This window comes from Thunnus thynnus, chromosome 7, assembly GCF_963924715.1.
Source record: "Thunnus thynnus chromosome 7, fThuThy2.1, whole genome shotgun sequence".
Taxonomy (NCBI): Eukaryota; Metazoa; Chordata; class Actinopteri; order Scombriformes; family Scombridae; genus Thunnus; species Thunnus thynnus.
In genome coordinates this window covers 24,124,215-24,145,418 of record NC_089523.1, presented here as the reverse complement: position 1 = coordinate 24,145,418, position 21,204 = coordinate 24,124,215, and the positions used below count along the sequence as shown (strand labels likewise).

At 41.1% G+C, this 21,204-nt stretch overlaps 1 protein-coding gene across 5 annotated transcripts in view; it reads right to left on the bottom strand.

Moving 5' to 3' along the window:
* Positions 1–3,848: 3,848 nt before the first annotated feature.
* Positions 3,849–21,204, bottom strand: part of synrg (synergin, gamma) — a 36,067-nt gene continuing 18,711 nt past the window's right edge. For 3 of the 5 annotated variants that reach the window (XM_067595092.1, XM_067595094.1, XM_067595095.1), the window contains 10 exons: positions 19,900–20,862; positions 14,684–15,235; positions 13,251–13,414; positions 13,033–13,086; positions 12,477–12,573; positions 11,984–12,132; positions 11,130–11,240; positions 10,948–10,986; positions 7,738–7,770; positions 3,849–5,006 (listed from right to left, as the gene is read on the bottom strand). In XM_067595092.1, the coding sequence (XP_067451193.1) occupies positions 4,875–5,006; positions 7,738–7,770; positions 10,948–10,986; positions 11,130–11,240; positions 11,984–12,132; positions 12,477–12,573; positions 13,033–13,086; positions 13,251–13,414; positions 14,684–15,235; positions 19,900–20,862 (2,294 nt within the window). In that variant the 3' untranslated portion in view covers positions 3,849–4,874. The remainder of the gene's footprint in view (positions 5,007–7,737; positions 7,771–10,947; positions 10,987–11,129; positions 11,241–11,983; positions 12,133–12,476; positions 12,574–13,032; positions 13,087–13,250; positions 13,415–14,683; positions 15,236–19,899; positions 20,863–21,204) is intronic. The other 2 variants (XM_067595093.1, XM_067595096.1) reach the window with 1 other exon arrangement.

The window sequence follows — 21,204 nt, the reverse complement described above, 5'->3', positions numbered from 1 at the left end:
GTGTTGTTTCGAATCCAGCAGGCAGCTGTTTTCAGCAAAAAATCTCCAAAAACCCTGACACAGCAGCAAACAGACACAGTTAGTGAGCAGCTGGTGGAGCATTTAGCAGCTAAAGAGTCAGATATTTCCCCCAGGAGTTGGAAGAGACCAAAAACAGAGCTAAAAAGAGAGTGAAGATTAGTCTTAGATTCATCAGGTTGACAGAAACACAAATCCAAATGAATGATAGTGTTGCTCTGTATCTGCTGGATGTGTAAAGAAGCAACTCTTTGTTCAACATATCAGCTTAAAAAGTGATAGTATGTCAGTGTTGTGCTCACAATTTAATGTTGCCCCCAAATGACCAAAAACTTGGTTATTAAGTTTGCAATCAGCATGAATCTTGCTAACCTGAACATTAAGAGCCTTGCTAGCGTGAAAACATTGTTTGTATATTGTTCCCAAATCAGATTCAGCTCTTCAACCTCAAATTTTTGCTTGGTTACGGCCCTCTGTGATGCCTATATGCCTCCTTGGGGGGCAATTTGAGAAGCATTAACCGAGGAATCATCTTAGCACTCGTGTTTCTACTATGCAGGTTTTATTTCAACTGCACAAAGCAAATATGAACATCTGCTGATGCTGCAGTGATTTACTGAATAATGGCTTCTCTGGGCTTCAAATTATACAGCTTTTAATAATTCACTATAATCAGCATGAGCTACAGCTCGTCTCCCTGTATCAATAGTTGTAAATCCAGCATTTCCATTTAAACAAGGCCACAATACAAGGCCAGTTATTAATATAAACATGCGGCTTTCACTGCTGCTTCAAATTCAGGCTCGCCACCCTCGTTATGGTATAATTTGACAACCTGATTTAGTTACATGGCAACGCATGCTTTAACTGTTGGATGTGATTCAAAGTATGTATTTTTTAGGCTGTGTATCAAAATAGTTGTAAACATAAATGGAAAAACACATGGAGAGTGCTGCTTATATGGATGCCAGCAACACTTGGAAACCTTAATAAAAGTCCCAGCAGGCAGCTTTTAAATGTTTTTGGCGCTTCATGTAAAGGTAGTGAGAAAGTAGGCATGAGCCAGTAATATAAAGCATCTATAAGTTTACATAAAGGATGAGAGTAACCGAGAGAAAACAGTCTCACAGTCAGACCGAGGGGTTATCTGAAGCGTGATGGGAGACCTTGGCTAATACAATTTGAGCCGGTAGTGAAACAAGTCATTCTTCCTCAGTGAGCGGCTGAATGAGTGCGACTGTGTCGTCTCTGTGCTGTAACACTGACTCATCTGTCCGTTGCCTTTAAAGCCTCAACTGTCTGAACTGATTGATAGGACGGACACTGAGGCTGCGAGCCAGAGAGCTATATTCAGTTTGTGCTGAACATCTCAACAGTGCAAATGACTAATATTTGTGTCCAGGTCATTAATGGTGAAATTGACGCATCATAAATCTATTTAAGTGTCGCCTTTCAGTGCTTTGTTTTAAGTAATGGTGGAGTGGCTTCTATGAACGAGAGAATGGCTGTTTCTATATCAACATATCAACATTATCTGCTTATTTTATTTTATCACAGATACACTCAAATGTCGATTTATTAGGTGCGCCTACCTTAAGCTAATACAACAGCCCTGCAATAAACCTTATCTTCATGAAAGTTATAATGTTCAGAGACCAGGAGATTCACTGACAGTAGAATTACTCAAAAAAGGGCCGAGGCATTGTTCTCTCCATTTTCCTTTTTTGGAATAACTCTACTCTCAAAATATTCAGTTTTTTTTTGTCGAAACAGTCCTCAACTTATGGTCATTTTGGAGGCTGTAGTATGTGGTGCTGTTGAACTGTATTGCGTTGTACTGAGAGGTAATTCTAATATTTTCCCCACACATTAATCTCAATGATGGTAGACTTAAATATAAGAAACCCCTCTGGATATATAGGTAACACAGTAAACTTCAACAACACTGGTTACAGCCCCTGAAATGAATCTGGATCAACCTCTTTAAAACTGTTTAAATCAAATCAGTACATAATATCCTTTTGTGAAGGTAGGATTTGTTGCAGGACTGTTGTATTAGACTGCCTTAGTTTTAGATAAGTGTACATGACCAACTGGCAACAGAGTGTATATGGGTGCCAGAGTATGTCAGTAAACAACAATATAGAAATTGCAATACAGAGAGGCCAAAGATATGCTTGAGGCCATTTAGAAACAGTGTACATACATGGACAATATCATTCTTCAATATTGATATTAGTATCAGCCTCACATATGACATATCTGTTGGGCTATAATATTGAGTTAAGTCTGATCAATACATTCATATAGCCAATATTATCAGCCAGTTTTGTAGCTTATTACAAATATACCAGTATTGGAGTGTATGTATGTTGGCCAATAGCTAACAAGAAATACAGCACAGAAATTCCAAAGTATATTTTTTAACCGTAAACCTGCTGCTGAGGACGTCTTGATCACAATCATTTAATTATTATATTTAAGGGCTTATTACCAAAATTGTTTGATGATGTTATGTGTCTGTTGAAGAAGAAATATCAGCTGATGAATTGTTATCAGATTTTTTTAGACTCTAACCACCAGCATCAGCCTCAAAATTCCAGTGTTGGTCTGGTTTCTCTAAATCCACTTAAGATGGGACTTTGTCAGGCTATTCTTCTTCTATCATCACAATTTAATCTTGTAAACTCTTTAAAAGCTGCTTTGGCTTTTTTTTTGAGCTTGTGGATAAATGTTGCCAGCAGAAAGTAAAGCTGGAAGCAACTCTTTTCACCAGGGTGAAGGCAATCAGTTGAACTTTCTGTGCTTCTGCACTGTTTTTAGTCAATAATGAGATTGACTATGGCCTTGAAATACCAAACAACAGCAGTCAGTACAGCACAGTATCATTTCAATCTCTCTCCTCTCCCACAGTGATCATTTCAGTGCAGCATCACAGACAATAGGCGTGAAGATGACAGGCTGACAGGCACAGGAAGAGGGACGGAAGGAGAGAGTCGGTCTGCATTTCAAATTACACAGCCTTATTCAGTAATTGATTTCAGCGTTTGTAATTTTCTGTAATCCTGGTGTTCACCGTGAGAGGAGAGGAATTCATTTTCTGCAGGAAATGAATTAGGGGACGGCGAGAGATAAAATGGATGTTGGAGAACACACCTGAACACAAGTGTGAGGACAATAATGAGATTCGTTTCCCCGAGCCCCCCCCCCCCCCCCCCGACATCTCATTTGATTGGCTGAGCTCAACTGCCAGCTATGGCCTGGCAGGCTTGTCGAAGGAGAATTTATTCCATTTTGTGGCAAAGTGATGGAGATGAGGCCTCTCTGGCCTGAGAGGAAGTACATTATTGAGTAAAATGACAGGAGGAAAATGTATGCTTCATACATTTGGAAGAGGAAGCTCTATTGGAGAGCAGGCAGAAGAAGATCAAAGGCCATGTGAATTAAATGTCTGATTACGAAGCTTCTTCATAGAAATTCAGAGTGAAACAATCCAGAAAAATGACAGTAATACATTTTATAACACAAAAAGAATACTTCTGATTTTAAGCGTGTTAAAGGAATAGTTTGATATTTTAGGAAATACTTTATCACTGTCTTGCTGAGAGTTAAATGAGAAGACAGATACCGCTTTCATATCTGTCTGGTAATACATCTACAGCCAACAGCTGGTTAGCTTAGCTTAGCATAAAGACTAGAAACAGAAGGAAATGTCTAGCCTGGTTCTCTCCAAAGTCCACCTACCAGTGCCTCTGTTCATTAAATAACATCGTATCTTGTTAAAATTTAAATTAATCAATGATCAATTTAATAATCTGTGACACTTGAAATAAACTGTATGCATATTCATTTATTTACATCACATTCACATTACAGTATGTTTTAATTATGCAACAGCACAACACTGTAATATATAAAAAGTGCTGCTGCAATTTTAGTTCAGAATCACAGTCAACTTCTTCCAGTCTTTCAGCTTTAGTTGCACACAACACCAAGACAGAAAAACACAAGTTTCCCTTCAAGTCCCCAAAATAACAACTATTTTCCTATAAAATACACATTTTAAATACCCCAGGAGCTGCTGAAATCTCCTCTCAAACAGTGCAAGACATTCAAAGCAGTTGTTTCAACACAATTCATAAAAAGGTAAACACCTGCCTTCCAGCCCAGAAGTGATGGTTTGAGTGTGAAAGAATTTCATGAAGATATTAAAACCATAACAGTTTGATCAAACAGACGTTAATTCAAGTACAACAATAGGCTTATGATTCAACAGCTCAGGTTGAGTAGGAACAAAAGGGAATCATGAATGAAATTCCTCTCGAACAGAAGCAAAGCAACAAGTGACATTAAAAACTTAAGATGTTTACAGACTTCCTCTGCCAGTGTTGTGAATAATATTGCACTCCAAATAATTTAAATACCAGTCACTGACAAGTGATTATGTCACAATGTTGATTTTTTTTCTGCAGTGAAAATCACTTCTTAAAAGCATCATTAGTAATAGATTTAAATATGACCTGTACAGCTGACCTATATGTTTTAGGTAATTAATCAGGAGGATCAAAATGGTAACAATAATACCTCTGATGATAAATATATAGAGAAAGGCTTTAAATTTGAATAAACTACGAAATCAGCGCATGAACACGGCCCGAATGACAGAATTATGACAGGAGCTTTTCAGAATACAAAAACTAATAAATACAGAGGGATTCGCTGACTTTAAATATTGTTCTCTCGCTCTCAGCCCAAGGTGAGAGCCTGTGCAGTATGAGTCGTCCGGTCGCTCCACCTATCTGATGTTGATTAGCCCCTTCCCCGTTGCCATGGCAGCCGCAGCCGCAGCCAAAAGCTCAGAGCAGGTCAGGCAGTATGAGGCCCGGGGGTTTAGGCTCCACACAGTTAATCCAGAAATTGGCACAGCTGGCGTGGTACTGGTGGCCGCCGTACAGCAGCTTGAAGTTGTCCGTCTCCGAGTTGAACGCCTGTCAGAGTGAAAGGTTGAAATATGAGAGAGCTGAACCGCAGAGACAGTACGCACATCTGGGGAGGAAGAGGAGTATACAGGGTGTGGACAACAAATGGAGAAAAAACTATCTTATCCCTCCACTCTGTACTACTGCTGAACTGTAAGATACTGCGACTAACACACAGCTAATGATTGATCGGCCTCCTTATTTCCATGAATATATCTAATTTGCGTTCTGCATTCTGAAGTTTGGGGTTAAATAATAAAAATGGACCCCAATGTTCACGTACAGCATGATTCACATCTTGATTTAAGAGCTGCGCTGTGGTCCAGCTTTTATGTACGTGACCCCGTTGTACATTCCTGCCAAATTACTCCTGAGAAAAGCAACCTCTGGCAATAAAAAGGATTTGAATACGCATGGGTGGAGCAGGCATTCAATACCTGCTAGAAAAGATTTAGCTTTCTCAGTTTAAAATGGCCTGCATATAATTGTATTTGAAGTACTCGCACAGGGAAAGAAAAAGAAAAAGAAAATCTATTCAGTATAAACACGCTTCTCAATCTACAGAAGTGACCCTCAAGATCTTACAGAATCATGACAATCAGATCAAACACTTGGTGTTTTATTGATCACATCTAAATCCTTGTTAACAGAGACTATATTAATCTGAAGGCAAACCAGTAAGTGACTGATTTTTGACGGAAGGATGCTGTCATGTCTGAATTCAAAGCACGTGGACCCTCCATGCTGTGACACATTTAAGCTGCATGAGCGACTTGTGGAGGCGAGACAGGCTTGTTGATATTTCTATGATTGCGGTGGAATAAATGAATGTACACCACATGACGGCGAGAGGTGCACAAAAGAGACACCTCAAACGTGGCAAAGGTATAATACAGTGTGAGGCGTCGCTTCACATACTGTATTTGCTTTTATTTCCACAGATCTGTATGTTCTAGCAGCAGAGTCGCAGCTATAAAAGCGCCGGTTTAGTGTTTCATTACGAATCTCTACCAAACAAAATGAGATGTATTCCACAATCTGACTTAATTTGTCTCCTGCATCAAGATTCCTGTGTTTTAATCTGAATAGACAGGCGTCATGCTGGAAATCAACTGCATCGTCTTGAAGCTGTATGTCTGAGCAGGTGATGCCATGAAGGCTAATTTAAAAGGCAAGTAAGGGGAAAAAAAAAATCAATCAATCAATCCAAACAAGTATTTTCACAATAGTGGCGGACAGTGCAAAATGATTCTACAAAACAAATCTCAAAAAAGCTGCCAGCTGTTGAATGTAGATGAGTAAATATCCATTTGTACATCATGACAGTAGTGAAAAGTGTCTTTGGCCTTTTCAGCATAAACAGTTGAGGTCATGATGGCATCGATGGCCAGCAGTTACTGTCATTTCATCTATTTTGACTTTATCTGTCAAACTTATTTATCAAATTTCACCTTTTGTGTAATGTTTTCTTTTTTAAAAAACACAGGATTAAGGTCCAAGTCAGAAGATTTTGATGACCTCAGTTTTAAGTTGACCAAAGTCCTGTGAGGAAGTTTAAACCGCGACCGCAAGAGCGATAGCTTCACGAGGGGAAAGGTTATGGAACTTGTTGGCATTTGTTGTAGAGAATATTGATCAGTTCATTTAGTTCGAGACAAAAGGGCGACATGAATCTCCACAGAGGCAAAAAATGTTTACAGCTGCTCCGAAATCTAATTTGCTTTTGTGCATCAGTGACTCTCCACATACAGCATCTGAATACACTGTAGCTGTTCGGAAAAACACTTGAGCGCTGTGACGAGAGTTTTGAGTTTTCACTGGGCCCAGCTGTAGCGCTGCGTGTGCGATCAGGAGATGCTAATGTGTGTGATGTGCAGTTTAAGAGTTTGCATCCCTGGTGAAATACTGGAGCCGGAGCTGGAGGAGAGAGAGAGGAATGAGTCATGTGCAGTGAATCATAGCCTCCCACACAGGAGGAGAGCGGAGACGCATGCAGAAAGCAACAACTGCATACAAACCCCCCCTCCACCCTCCACCCCCCCCACCACAACACACCATTAAGTCAAATGTAATCTCCACCTGCCCGAATGCAGTCTGCAGCACAGACGCTCCGCCGGATGAAGGGCTCTCTCACGCAAACTGAATGTTTCCACGCTTTTTCTCACACGCTCACATTTCACGGGCTGAGTGATTCCTCTCGAAGCTCTTTTGTGCCCTGGCCTACTTGTTTACTCAAACCTGCACTTAGGACTGCCAAAACTGGTGATGTTGGAGAGAGAGGATGCTAAATGAAAGGGTGGTCACACAAAGACGTACTGTAATATACCTCCTCCTCTCACTGCAGAGCCTTTCCTTCTCTCACCTCCACTTTTCCTTTCACCTTTTCGCACTCTTACGCAAGTTCTCTTAGACTTCACCTGTAAATCAGTGAATGTAGGGTAATTTAGTCTGTTTTAGCAGCATCAGTCATCACACAGATGCTGTATATTCTTAGGCCTTTTTAGCCAGGCAACCACTGGTAACTCCACTTTGAAACAAGTTCATGCTTTCAAGTCAGGCAGAGCTGGTCAGATAAAACTGTGACTCTACTAATTCACCTGACCTTTGTAGGTGTCTTTAAGGAGACATGATTCATACAGAGGTGCTACCTGATTAGATCATATTAAAATCTATCCTAAGTCTGCTTTTCTATCATTTCAAATATCTTCATAAGAGTTCAAAATAAATGAGGGATAATTACCCTTAACTTCCTGTCATTGTCTTTAGTCAATGCCTGTAAGCACAAGAAGAGTCAGCATGATGCAGCATATTCATGCGATGCCAAAAGCAAAGAGAAGTGTGCAGAGAACGAGAAACGAGCCAACATTTAGTTGAGTTGCTGTCACCAGTAGAGAACTCCCATTTTTCCTTGTGAAGGTTTGTGGATGAAAATATGAAAGAATTCAAGTTATTACCCCCCAGGGCTCCTACACATTTTCTATCTCAGAATTCATGAGATTTCTTCTTGAATTGATCTGAATTTATTGACTCAGTCAGTGAGAGCAGCAGATGCAGACAGAAACAGATCAGTATAGCTATCACAGTTAAATCACCACTGTTTACAGCTAAGAAATATTCTTTACAGGGATAAATAAACATAAAATTTACAAAGATTTGTGTAGTGTTCTTTTCCACGTAGACATTTTGTCAATTTCCAAACTTTTTAAGGTCTGGTATAGTCCAAAATGTACATATATCCAATATATATTTCCCTGACTTTATTAGCTGTGTAGGAACCCTGGTAACTTGAGCCACATTGAAGCAGGCTGTGACAGAGTTGGGCAACCAAACAACAGATTTATAAACTGAAATTTTGAGCAGATGGGAACAAACAGAAAAAAAAAAAAAACCTGACAAAGTTTGGACCTGAAGTTCATTTTAGCACTGCTGTCATACTTCCATGAGTAAAAGCTACACAGCCTTAATAATCAATCCAAATCCTTGAGGCACTTCAGAAACCTGCACTAATATAAACAGCCAGAAATGCTAAATTATTCAACTTAAAATCCTTTCCAGTGCTTCTCCCTGTAATTGCCCAAATTAGCATTTATCATTTAGCAGAAGCGCTGGAGCATCATTAGCTGAAAAGTATCACTTGTGATAAAACTTTGAACTGCTACTTCCTTTGAGTGACAAACTGAGATGAGATGAAGCTGCTGCTGGTTGCCTATCCCTGCCTCCAGACCCGAAAAGCAAGAAGAAAATGATGACAAAACCGCCGCATGTCAGAATTATTGGTCCTGCGGTGACAAGGTGAGACTCTGGCTGAATCTGACAATATAATTATTTGTTTGTGTCAGAAAAATGGGGTAAACATTTTTAAGAATCATTTGGGAGATTAAAATTCATGGCATGAATTAACTGGGAGCCATTAAGCTTGTTTGTTGTCGAGCATTTTTCACATTTCTTTGATGCCACATCAACATCTCCACCCTTCTGCACCTTTGGTTAAAAAATAAATAAGTACCTCTTCACTAAAGGACAATGCAACAATCAGTGCTGTCTGCTGCAGCCAAAGCTGCTCTTTCACTTCATTATACTCTGAGGGGATGCTATTCTCCACTTCCCTATTATGCATTCTTACCAGTGTGGCTCTGCCAAAAATGTAATTAAAAGATGGGTTATTAATCTCATGCTAGTGGCACAGAGACAAAATAAAACTGCATTAATTTTCTAGCCTGGCTTTATGCACACGAGTGAGAGGTGAGAGACAGAGTGTGTTTGTGTGTGCAGGTCTATTATCAGCTGTACTCCCTGCTTATGACTAATGTGTAAGCCACATCTGCTCGCGGCCTAGATGCCTCTCTGTCAGCCATATCTTGCCTGAACCATCCATCTGGCTCTGGCTGAGCAACAGAGGGAACACAAGGAACAATCAGCGCCACCATCCTGCCCTCTAAACCACAGGGTCCAAGAATACCATTAATGGCCCACGTCGATGAAAATCACAGCTATCGTAGGCAAGGAGGTGGACATTCTGCACATAGTGCCCCAGTCAAAGTGAATAACCGAACAGTTATCAGAGAGCACCGATGGTTGTTAGCTGAAAGTGGCGAGGTGAGCTGTTACCTCGAGATAGAGGCGACAGAATAGAAAATGAAACCCTTCCAAGACAAAGTAGCGACCTTTTTGACCTTGAAGAACCAATCCCAGAGTGCAAAAACTCACCCTGAGGTGCCAAAGTGACAATTCTCTTCTCTCACTTAGTTATTTCAAGAGCAAAGTCTATTATCTTTAGACACTGTTTTTAGTCATCCTTCAGTAAAACAGCTAGGGGGCTAGCTGTGATTATTCACTAAACCCCTCCCTCAACCTGCGATTGTCCAATCACTGCTTAGCAAACCAGGCATGGCAGATCTGTCAAGCTTTTTAGTAAGAGTGATACTTGGCATATAAATGATGTGAGGTGGTCTATTCTTCTATCCTTTCCAAAATCTGAATAGTTTAAGTGTAAACATGTAATGAATGCACTTAAGCTTGTGTTTATCTGCTCTAGCATTGTCTGGCCGAATATCTTATGTAACGTTAGTTAGTGAGTAAGTTGTAAGTAACGTTAGGAACCTGGTTCTGGACAGTATCAGAGTTTAGGCTAACACTGCCGACTCTGTCCTGCTCCTTATTGGATGTGTGGAAGTGTTCATACTGTTTGAAAAAGTATGAAAGCTTAGCAGCAAAATAACAGGGTAATCTTATATTTTTCCTTATGATGCTTACAGGACCAACTAGCTCTATCCTGCAATACAAAAACATTGCTGTTTCTTTATTTACATGTTTCTTATATGTATCATTAACTAGTGAGGATGCTGACTTTTAACCTGGGAAATGCAGCTTTTGACTCAGTCTTTTTGCAAGATTTCACATATGCAGCCACCGAAGTCAGCACCAGAATCAACCTTTTCAACCAACTTACGTAGTTAATATTAGTTTATTAGTTCAATTTTATAGCTAAAACAGATTAAATCTGCCAGCAACAGTAATTTCGGCCAACAACACTGCCGACCAGAATTGAGAAGCCTGCTTTTATTGATCTGTGTCTGACATCAATGACCCAATGTTTCAAAAATGACTCAGAATTGACTGTTCAATCCGCCACTGTTATCATAATAAACTGCGGTGGGAGAACAGAAAGCTTGACGGGCATAGCAACAGTAACTAAGGAGGGCAGAGCTTAGTGAACAGCCGACTGATCCACCTGTAAAAAGTGTGATAATGGCTGATGCTTTCTGCCTGTAACAGTATGTGTTGGAAGCAGACAATCGCTGTTCGCTTGTGCAAGAGGAGAAGTGGAGAGAAGTGAATCCTGTCACTTTGGCCCCCCGCCGGGCTTGTCAGTAAGAGGAGAATAGCCCCCCTGAGGACCCCAGTGGGAAAGAGTGGAATGAGATTTGGTTGACAGTTCACTGTCTCATACTCGTTTAAACAGACGTCCAAAAGAGCTTTCTTCTTTGTTCTGCAAAATGTTTCAAAGTCAAAGAAATGTCAGTTGTTATCCGCTATGGATGAACACAACATTTTTGAAAAAATGTATCCACTAACAGTTACACTGAGTGTGTACGTGTGTGTGTGTGTGTGTGTGTGTGTGTGTACACAAACCTTGCTGCGAGCGTCGACATTGAGTAGACACACCCCGCAAGCCAACTCCTTGGCATTCTTGATGCCGTGCCTCAGAATACAGGAGGAGAAATCTAGGGAGCTTTCATCAGGCTGCACGAGCAGACACACACACAAACAAGCACAAAAAAACACACACAAACAAATTTTACTTTCTGCCACAGGGTGAATGGAGTCATTTCTATTCTTATAATAACAGCAATGCAAACAAGTCTGCTTACAGTAAACATCTTCAAGCATCATCATCTTTTTATAAAGACTTTGTTTGACTTGGGCTATATGGAGGAAAAACAAACAATATCCGAATATACATCTTTCATCTTTGAAGAAATAATGCAACCTGCTATGCTTCAATTAAACGTGTGCTTCCATTTTATTTCTTTCTCCCTCTTTGACAAACTGTCAGTTTTATCTTCTTCCTCTGAAAAACAATATTCCTCCTCTGCTGTCTCTGAGGAAGAGGACAGTCCTCATCCTCTGTAATGCTGTTTACAGAGACTTACAGACAGCTGGATGAATAAAACCTATGCAGTCCTTGTCATTGTTGTTGATCCGAACACCAGTGAACCAAAAATGCTACAGATACATTGCATCCAAATCAATAGATCATTGATCTGGACCTAATGGACCGACCACACTGGATTCACTATCATTTCATTACGTTATTGGCAGCCTTTTTATTGTTAATTGATATACAAAGCTCTATTATCATGTGTATTTGTGTACCTGCACTTGGAGAGTATAAACATGTCTTGGTGATAAAAGAAAGCAGCTGCTTACATAAATTTGTGTATTTTTTGAGTGTTTGGTTGCTTTATATCTGTCTGTTCTCTCACCGCGAGCTTGGCTAGCGACATGAAGCCCATAAGGTTGTTCCACACGCGGCTAATGTCCTTCAGCAGCTGCTGCAGCTTCTCAGAGCACACAGCTGTCGCTTTGATGCCCAGCTCCACACGCCTTGTGACGCGATACACTTCCACCACACCTGACAGATGAAAAAAAAAAAAAAAAAACAAAAACACACAAGCACAAACATCATAAAAACATATTTAGTTGCTGTTTTTGCACTGTTTTTTTTTTTTGTCACTCACTGTGACATGTTTGCTACTCACAGCTCATTAAAAGCAGAAAAACACAATATGGGAGTGGGACCTTGTCAGACCAGGCAGTGATAAGCCATCGCACCAGAGCTCGTTTTAATCTTGTCCTCTCTGTCCTTCAGAGGGTGTAAAGTCACACGCAGGGTTCTTTAACAGGCTCTCGTACGCACTACGCAGTAAGTCCTGGCTTGTGTATTGTGTGGGTGTGTGTGTGTGTGTGATTCCTCACCCAGCAGGTACTCCATGCCCTGAGCAGACTGGATGACCTCAGTGCAGACAGAGGAGCTGCTGATGCCATTCAGGGTGTTGTTGGCTTTGGTGATTACCTGCAGGTGGGAAGAGAGCAGCCAGCATTAGCGATGTTTTTGCTCATCATAATCATCATTATTATACCAACATTTTTGTCATATGTATAACTTCTGCCAGAGAGTGTAATGTCTTATGTTGGTGTTTTTGTGAGATGCCTTGCTAACAAAATAAAGAAATAGACCAATTGGACCAAGACACAGCTGCCCATTCTTATTTGCTAAGATTCACTTCTGGGAACTTGCAACTATGCAAATAACAAAGATAAAGTGTTCTTTCCAATATAAATCAGGGGTCAACAAACAAGTATATCCAAAACCTACATGATAAGAAAAAGGTCCTTCGGTTTAACAGTGGGTTGAAAATAAAATCTGTGCCTTCTGGTTATCTTTAATAATCTACTCCATGTGTACAGCCACTCTCACAATAAAGTCTTGCTATGGGACAGGGTCAGACACAGGACACAAACAAATACAAACCTCCAGAGCACTTTCCAGACACCTCTGCCACTCGTATGCGTAGCGCTCGCTCTCCTGGAACAACACAACACAGAATTATCTCAAATGAACACAAAGGCAAAGCAGAACAGAATAAGTAGCAGTGTGAGGAGTAGCAGCTTTTAACGGTCCTGAGTGCTGTGCTGAAATCTGGTCATTAATGACATGGGGTGCAGTTAGCCGCGCCGGGACCGCCTCACCTCCACCTCCCCAGTCAGGTCCTTGTACTTGTCCCTGATGACAGGCAGGGCGGGCTTCTCGCTCAAGGTGCTGGATCGGTCTCTGAAGGGCTGCTCTGGAGCTGGAGATGGGGGGGAACGCCCGATCTCCTTCTCGCCCAAACTGTGACTGCGTTTATGTGAGCCTGAGGCAAAGACAGGAGAGAGGAGGAAGATGGATAATGTTAGGGAAAACCAAAAAACACAAACTTTTTTTTATTTCAGCAACCCAATAGCGATGACTCATTTTGAGATATGCACCTGTTTGTTTGCAATCATTATACTTCCATTCTGTTTTGGTTAATTCCTCCAGGACAAGAACGGCATGAGTAAATACTTAATTTGTGACAAACAATAATTACGAACAAAACAGAGGCACAAATATGCAGGTATGAATTATTCATAGGGGCTCATAGACGGACAAATCCTGGCAGGGTACCACAACAAACATGGGCACAAACACATGCTAAACCCAGACTATTCCAGTGGGGCTGGCAGTTAGTGCATGTGTGAGTGAGGGTTGCCCAGACACAGGTAATTTACCCCCCCCCCCCCCCCCCAACCCAACTCCTCCACCACCCACAGACACATGCATCGTAGCTCCTCTCCTACCCCCCACATAACCAAAAAGCCCCACTATGATCAGATTACTGTTCCACTGGGCAAAGAAGAGTAAGTAAAGCCCTCCTCTTTACACAAATTAAATCCAACAGTGGGAGATAAATCTATGGGGTAAATGGGCTTTTATCACAGTGCAGGAAACGCTAATAAATTATTCGTGGAACATAACACCAGCAAACAGCGGTTAAAAAATGAACAGCCTTTAAGTGGATATGGTTAATTTCTGCTCATGGATTTGCTGGCCTCTGCTAATCCATCTCACTAGTCACTGCCATTAGAGCGGGCTGTCATCTCAACACTGCCATCTAATGTCTCACAGCTTTATTGCAGATCTGATGGGCCTGGTATGAGGGGTGGGGTGGACAAAGATGCTCCGAGGGTTAGTGTTGCTGTGCTGTTATGTTTTTAAATTTAACAACATGTCATGTTTGGTTGCTATTTAGATATTTAGAGCTGAAACAATAAGTCGGTTAATCAGTCAGTCAGCTACAACAATTCTGGTTATCAATTCATGGTTTATGTAATTTACTAAGCAAAAATGTCAAACATTTGCTGGTTACAGCTTCTCAGATTTAAAGACTTGCTGTTTTTTTTAAGTTTAGTAATATTTTAACTTGAGCATCTTTCGACTTTTCGTCAGACAAAACCAGCAACGTGGGTTGGGTTCTTTGAAATTGTGATATGGATTTTTCACTCTTTTCTCATATTTTCTGGACAAAATGAATCAATTTAGCAATAAAATAATAAAGAGTTTAACACAATTGGCAGAATTGAAGTCACATGAGTTGACTCACCTTGAACAGACAAGTCAAAGGTTGCCAGTTCGTTCTTTATCATCTCCTCACTGGACTTGACTTTGGGCTGAGCACTGGCTTTGAGGAAGTCAGACTTGCCAAACTTTGGCTTGTCTCCCTGGAAGGCACCAAACTCATCAGGGGCTTCACTTTGGTTGCCCTCAGAGCCCGCCTCCGCAGTGGCGGCGGGTGAGTCAGACTTCTCAGAAACAGTACTTGCAAAGTCCCCAAAGTCGTCTTCGTCATCAGCACGGCCTTGGTCACCAGAGCCAAAGTCAGCGAAGGCTTCAAACTTGTCATCTGCGGATGAGGCATCCTCGGCGGGGAAGGAGGTGGTGATCTTTGTTACAGAGCTGCTTGTGATGTTTTCAGTGCTGCCAAAGGTCAGCTCCTTCCTCTGTGTCGGGACTAAAGATGGAGGGGCTGCCCCTTCCAAGCCCTGTGGCTTTCTGACCTCACCGGGAAGACTTTCCTCCCGGTCTGACCAGTCATAGCTGGCCAGGGTGCTGAGGGCCGATGTCCCAAATGGGTCAAATTTCATGTCGTCTCCTTCTGTAATGACAACACAGACATACCAGTGGTTCCTAGGAATAGCACATATGCTGTCATGATAGTTGGTAGATTAATGAGTCTGCATGAGGGCCTAAAATTTCTGTCAAATTATCACTTTGTCACCTATCTACAGTTCAAGTGATCTCTCGTTTCTTCTAATGATAACAATGATAATGTTTATTATATTCCAACCCAATATGGTTACTCAGGATTTTCCACAGATAACACTTTCCGTTGGAAGAAATAGTTTGTATGAAAACAGATGACCTTGGATTATCTATAGTAACCTGAAAATAGTTTTTGGAAACATATTTATGTTAGTTTTTGAAATGCCATTTCTAAATCCTGTGAGCATCCCAAATGAAATTCCATTCTCATCCAATGTACTGGAGTGGAGGCCGTGATCTCACAGATACCTCAAATTCTTGACAAATAAAACAAAAACTATCTGCTTGGCTAGATATTACTATATAAGTGAGAAAATATATTTTTTTGTAATTCGACTCTGTAACTTTAGTGGCATCCTGTGTAGCATCATTTATGCTGCATTGTCAGTTGTGGCAAGTATGAGATCAGACATATCGTAAAGGACCCCTATCACTATATTTTGTACTTGAACGATGGGAAAAGAAGTTCTGCAATACACTGGCAATCACACGTGTCATTATTCAACACATTTATAATGGCAGCTGCATTGTAATTATACTAGCAACTGACTAATTTGTGTTGTTGCGACCAATGTGATATTGGAGTAATCATTCCTCCAACTCACATTTTTGGGAATTATCTTTAATAAATGATCTCACACATGCCAAACGAATTGTTATACATTTGTGTTGATGTTTATGAGAAGGAGATTACTGCTATCATCTAATAGCAGACAATTGTTCTACTGCTGCTGTGTGATAATACTAGTTTTTCTCATTGGTGGCAAACAGCTTTCCTTACAATAATTGGACATCTCTTTATACCGAAGGCAACAAGGATTTCGTCTCATGACAGGCGTTCTACCAACATCAATAAAAGATCTTTCCTGTCACTACATCTGTTCTGTTTTTTTTTTAATCTGTGTTGTGCTGACAGAACACAGTTGGTGATCAATTTCATCATGTCTAATACTATCTGACAGAGCTTTATACAGCTTGCACACATTTGTCTCAGTATTCAGGTCTACCTCTCAATTTCTCTCACACACTCACAAGCACACAAAACGACCTTGCTGAAACCTTCCTATTTTGCGTAGCAGAACCTTCTGACACAAAAAGCAATTTGTGAAATTGACAAGGATCTAGCGCTGGAGGCCGTGTGTCATTAGATTATTTTATGGCCTCTCAAGAAAGGAAAGGAGGAAATAAGACGGTACGCATTTCAGCAATACCAACAGTAATATTTATTACGACAACATGAGTAGAGAGAAAGAGAGAAAGGTCACAAAGTACTGTGAAAGAGCTCTATCATTACAAGAGGTTTGTCAAACTAACACTTGTAAAATTAGATTTCAGTCATTTAGAATACAAGGGCATGCAGAGTCAGGAAAAAAGGAAGAAAACAAACAGCGAAAAGGTAAAACAAAGATAATCTGAGGATATAGAAGCAGAAACCAGAATGAGAAGGCACATTCACAGACTAAAATCAGTAATTCTGAGGAGATGACAAATTTGTTTAACTATTAGGATGTAAAAGCAACAGGTTGTTTTTTTTTTTTTTTTTTGGAAAAGATTTGAATACAGAACACTTGAAAAGCCTGGTTGAAAAGATAATTCAAAGAACAAGCTCAAGGCAGGAAGCATTAACCCTTTGAGGACCTGTGGGGGAAATTGGTAGAGTGTCCCAAAATCAATGCTTGTTTGAGAAGATGCGTATAAACTGCACTTTAAGGACCAGTGAGGCGTTAATAGCCACAAATGAAGCCGTATTTATGTATTTAGTCAATTATGAATTAAGATTAAGTCCTGGTGTTTATTCTGACAGCAAAAATAAGCGGATGAGATCACAACATCTGATTAATCTGCATGTAAACATGATCTTGTTCAAGCACTCAAAGGGTTACAGAAAACAAAGAGGGCCATCCTTACACCTGACACCCCAGAAAGGGCCTTAATTACATCCAATCACAGATGCAAAAAAAACAGATTTAAAGAGACAGTATCCTTTTTCTCTTGCTACAGTGATTGTTTGTCAAAGCAGGCTAATGTGCACAAACTCTTATGATCTCCTAAATAATAGCACATCATTATTACCCAAGACAACAATGTTTAGCTTGGAATGTTAACCTAAACTATTTTGGTGAACATTACTTACTTACTAAATACTGAAGGCTACATTTAATTTACATAGTTGGCAAATCACAACAAGATCAAGGAGTCTTTCTAGTCTCAAAATAAGAGCTCATATTCCTGTAATAAAAATACACTATTAAATCTGTATGTATACATTTTTCCTTCAATAAAAACAACTTGTAATACTGTTATGCATAAAATGGTATCTTGTATTATGTTCTTGTCAATTTCACAAATTGAAAAGGCAGGCACACTGCAGCAAAAAGCAAGGCAGGAAGGGTAATACTAACTTCATTATGTTCTCAGAGATCCGGACTGTAGAGCCACACATGATGAATTCATGCTATCACAGATAACGGTGAAAATGAAAAAAAAAACAAAAAAACCAAAACTGATTCCTTTTGTGCTCCAGACTCAAAAGGAACCTCACAAAAGAAATACTGTCTCTTTAAGATTACGTGAAGTACGTACATGTCCAGAAACACAGTGCAAAGCATGGTGAGGTGCTCAAACTGCTCGGCCTGCTACACTTTTAAGAACAGGTTCGTCCTACAGCTCTCCGAGAACAGGAACATCGGATAAATAAGGGGTGAAAGGGAAATGTGGAGCAGCCGTTACAGTAGCATAAAAGCTTCTTGGGAATGTATTGATGTTATACTGGGCAACGTCTTTGCCCGATCAGTGGTAGCCTAACTGTTTTGCTGCAGCTCCATGAACTGTTGTTTGAACACATCGTCTTACTTTCTCAATACAGAGGGGCCTGTTTGGGTTAAACCAGAACTCGGCCGTTGTACAGAAACTGAAATAAGGCAATGAGGATGTTTACATTTATGATTTCTTCTAGTCAAAAAAAAAAAAAAAGCAGTTATCAGTTCCTTGGATGAAATGATATGATGGTATACGTGTGACCATTTGTTCAACTGATAATTAACTGATATGTTGTTACTGTTGTCAGGTGAAGACCTCGTCAACTTGTTGTACTTTAAAAAAAAAAAAGAAAATCACAAAAGTCTAAGTTGCAACGCTTTCACCAGACAACAATTACACGCGTCGTGTTACACTTATGAATGGTCTTGTGAATGACTGCTGTGAAACGTGAACCATGACGTGGAAGGTGAGATGCTCGATGAAAAAATGATGAGCACTGGAGAGGAGGAGAGGGAGCGCTGACGTGGACGTCACCTGATTGTTACGGAAATGGGTCGATTTACTTTTAATAAAAGGACCCGACAACAGGTGAGTCTTGTTTTTAGGTAAACTTTAACTCCACTTTCATGGACGTGAGGTAGGGGATAAAAAGCCGACACGCTATCATGGAAATATCTCATAACTAGAGGGCTATTTGATCCAAATAATACTGCATGGCTAGGCTGAAAATACTGCAGGGTATTACAATAACCGACAGACATAAAGACGCAAACACTCACATCCAAACACTGATCTGAAAACTGCACTGCATCCAGCTGTAATGTGCCTCACATCTCGACTCTGTCTGTGACACGATTCACTGTTGCATGCTAAAATGTCTTATTCATCGTTTTCAGCTAATCAAAATTATATGATTTGGTTTATTCAGCACAAACCAAATGTCAACAGTTAAAAAGGTGAATGATAGTTTACAGATAATGCCACTAGTAAACTGCGGCCTATTGTGCCAAAGCTGTGATTAGAATAAACAAAGATTAATAATAAACAAAGTCACCGTTACGCCTTCCTGTACTTGACAGTATTCAGTTCAACCTTTCTGTTTGTGTCGCTCGATATGTCAGCAACACACACACACACGCGCACACACACACACACACACACACACACACACAAACACACACACAGAGTCCGGCCCATGGAGACAAAACGTACACTGCGATGTCTGCCACTGCAGTGTAGACACAACTAACAGGAAGCTTATCCGAGTCACACAGACACCAGCCGGGGACCTCGTCTATGAACTATGACTGCCAACACATTAAACCAGGCACTCATCATTTGAAAATAAATAGAGATATGGGCCAGGACCTTTCTGTCATTACAATGAAATAAGCAGAGAGGGAGGGAGGGCAATGTGGAAAGAAAGAAAGAAGGAAGGAACTAAAGGTTTAAATATATAAATAAATATATAAATAAATAAATGAATGAATAAATAAATAAATATCTTGAGATGCTTGATGAAATGTAGAATGAATGATATGACGCATCTAATCTCATATTAAAGTCATGTAGTGTTCTGTCTGTCTTGAGTATTTAAACATATTCAATTCAATTATGACTTGCCCTTTGATCCCGAGTTTGGTGGGCACTGACGAGGAGAGGCCACTGCTGGCCTTGGAATTACTAGTGTGTGTGACCGGACAGGGCCTCACCAGAGCAAACGCACTAGTTCCTCACCTGTAGCGGGGGGCTGGTGGGCCGAGAGACCCGGCAAGTCCAGAGAGCTGTCCGACATCACGTGCTTCAGGTCTCCGCCCATGTCCGAGAGCTTCATGTCCAGCTGCACTGACAGTGCATCCTCTGAGTCGTCTTTTCCCACACTGCTCCCCCCGATGGACGGGAGGTCGAGGGACTTGACGGAGGCGGAGTCCTCCTTGGCCTGTTTGAAAGCGGCCACCTTGTCCACCAGGGTCTTTTCTGAGGCACCGAGCGCTGTGCAGAACTTTGAGGACTGGAAGTCGGCAAAGTCGTCCGTGTCGCTCTTGAGAGAAGAGAAGGAGCCTCCGCCGCTCTCCTTGGTGTCATCATAGGCCAGGCCTCCCTCCAGAGACAGCTGTTTAAACACGTCATATTTGTCTGAGCTCTGCTGAGGTCGCTGCTGAGTGGAGGTCTCGCCTTGGACCCCCGCGCTGCTCTCGCATTTAGGCTCCCCACCAGAACTGCCGAACGCCATGAAGTCAGCAAAGTCGTCCTGCGGCGCTGCCACAGCTCCTCCTGCTGCTGAAGCTGGAGCGGCATCAGAAGAGGAGCCAAAGAGGGCAAAGTCACCAAAGTCATCAGCCCCTCCCCCTGGGGGCTTAGCTCCACCTGGTAAGAGGACTAGAGAAGGGGGCACAGACACAGAGGGGAAGGTGCTAGGTTTTGTCTCAGCGGGGGCAGGAACAGAGGGAGCTATAGAAGAGAAAAGGTCCAGGTCTGCCATGTTGAGAGGGTTTTTGGGCTGAGAGAGAGATACTGCTGGCTGTTGCTGCTGTTGTGGTAATTGTTGTAAAGACTGAGAGTTGGGGAAAGCAGAAGGGAAAGCAGGCTGAAAGATCTTGGCTTGTTCTGATGGGTCTAATGGAGAGACGCTGTCGGCGGTTTTAAAGTCTGTGAAGCCATCATCAGCGCTGACAGACTTGAAATCTGCAAATCCTTCCCCTGCGAACCAAAGAGAACAATTTAAGATATATATATATTTTTAAATATCATGGCAGATAAGACATAATGGGATACGGACAAAAAGAATTCCTCAGCCATGACTCATGTCATTGTACAATCCTACAAGAAAGGAAGCGAGTGGATTAGTTATGACTGTGTCGCGTTGTGAATGTTCATGGTAAACTTGCAGTTTTCTGATTAACTGTGCTCCTTGGACTGCAGAGAACAGCACACATCACTGCACAAACAAAGCTACATCATCTAAAAGAGGCATACATCCCCACTACCATGCAATGAGCAGTTCAAACTGGAGCAGAATATGAATAATATGCCATTATGCAA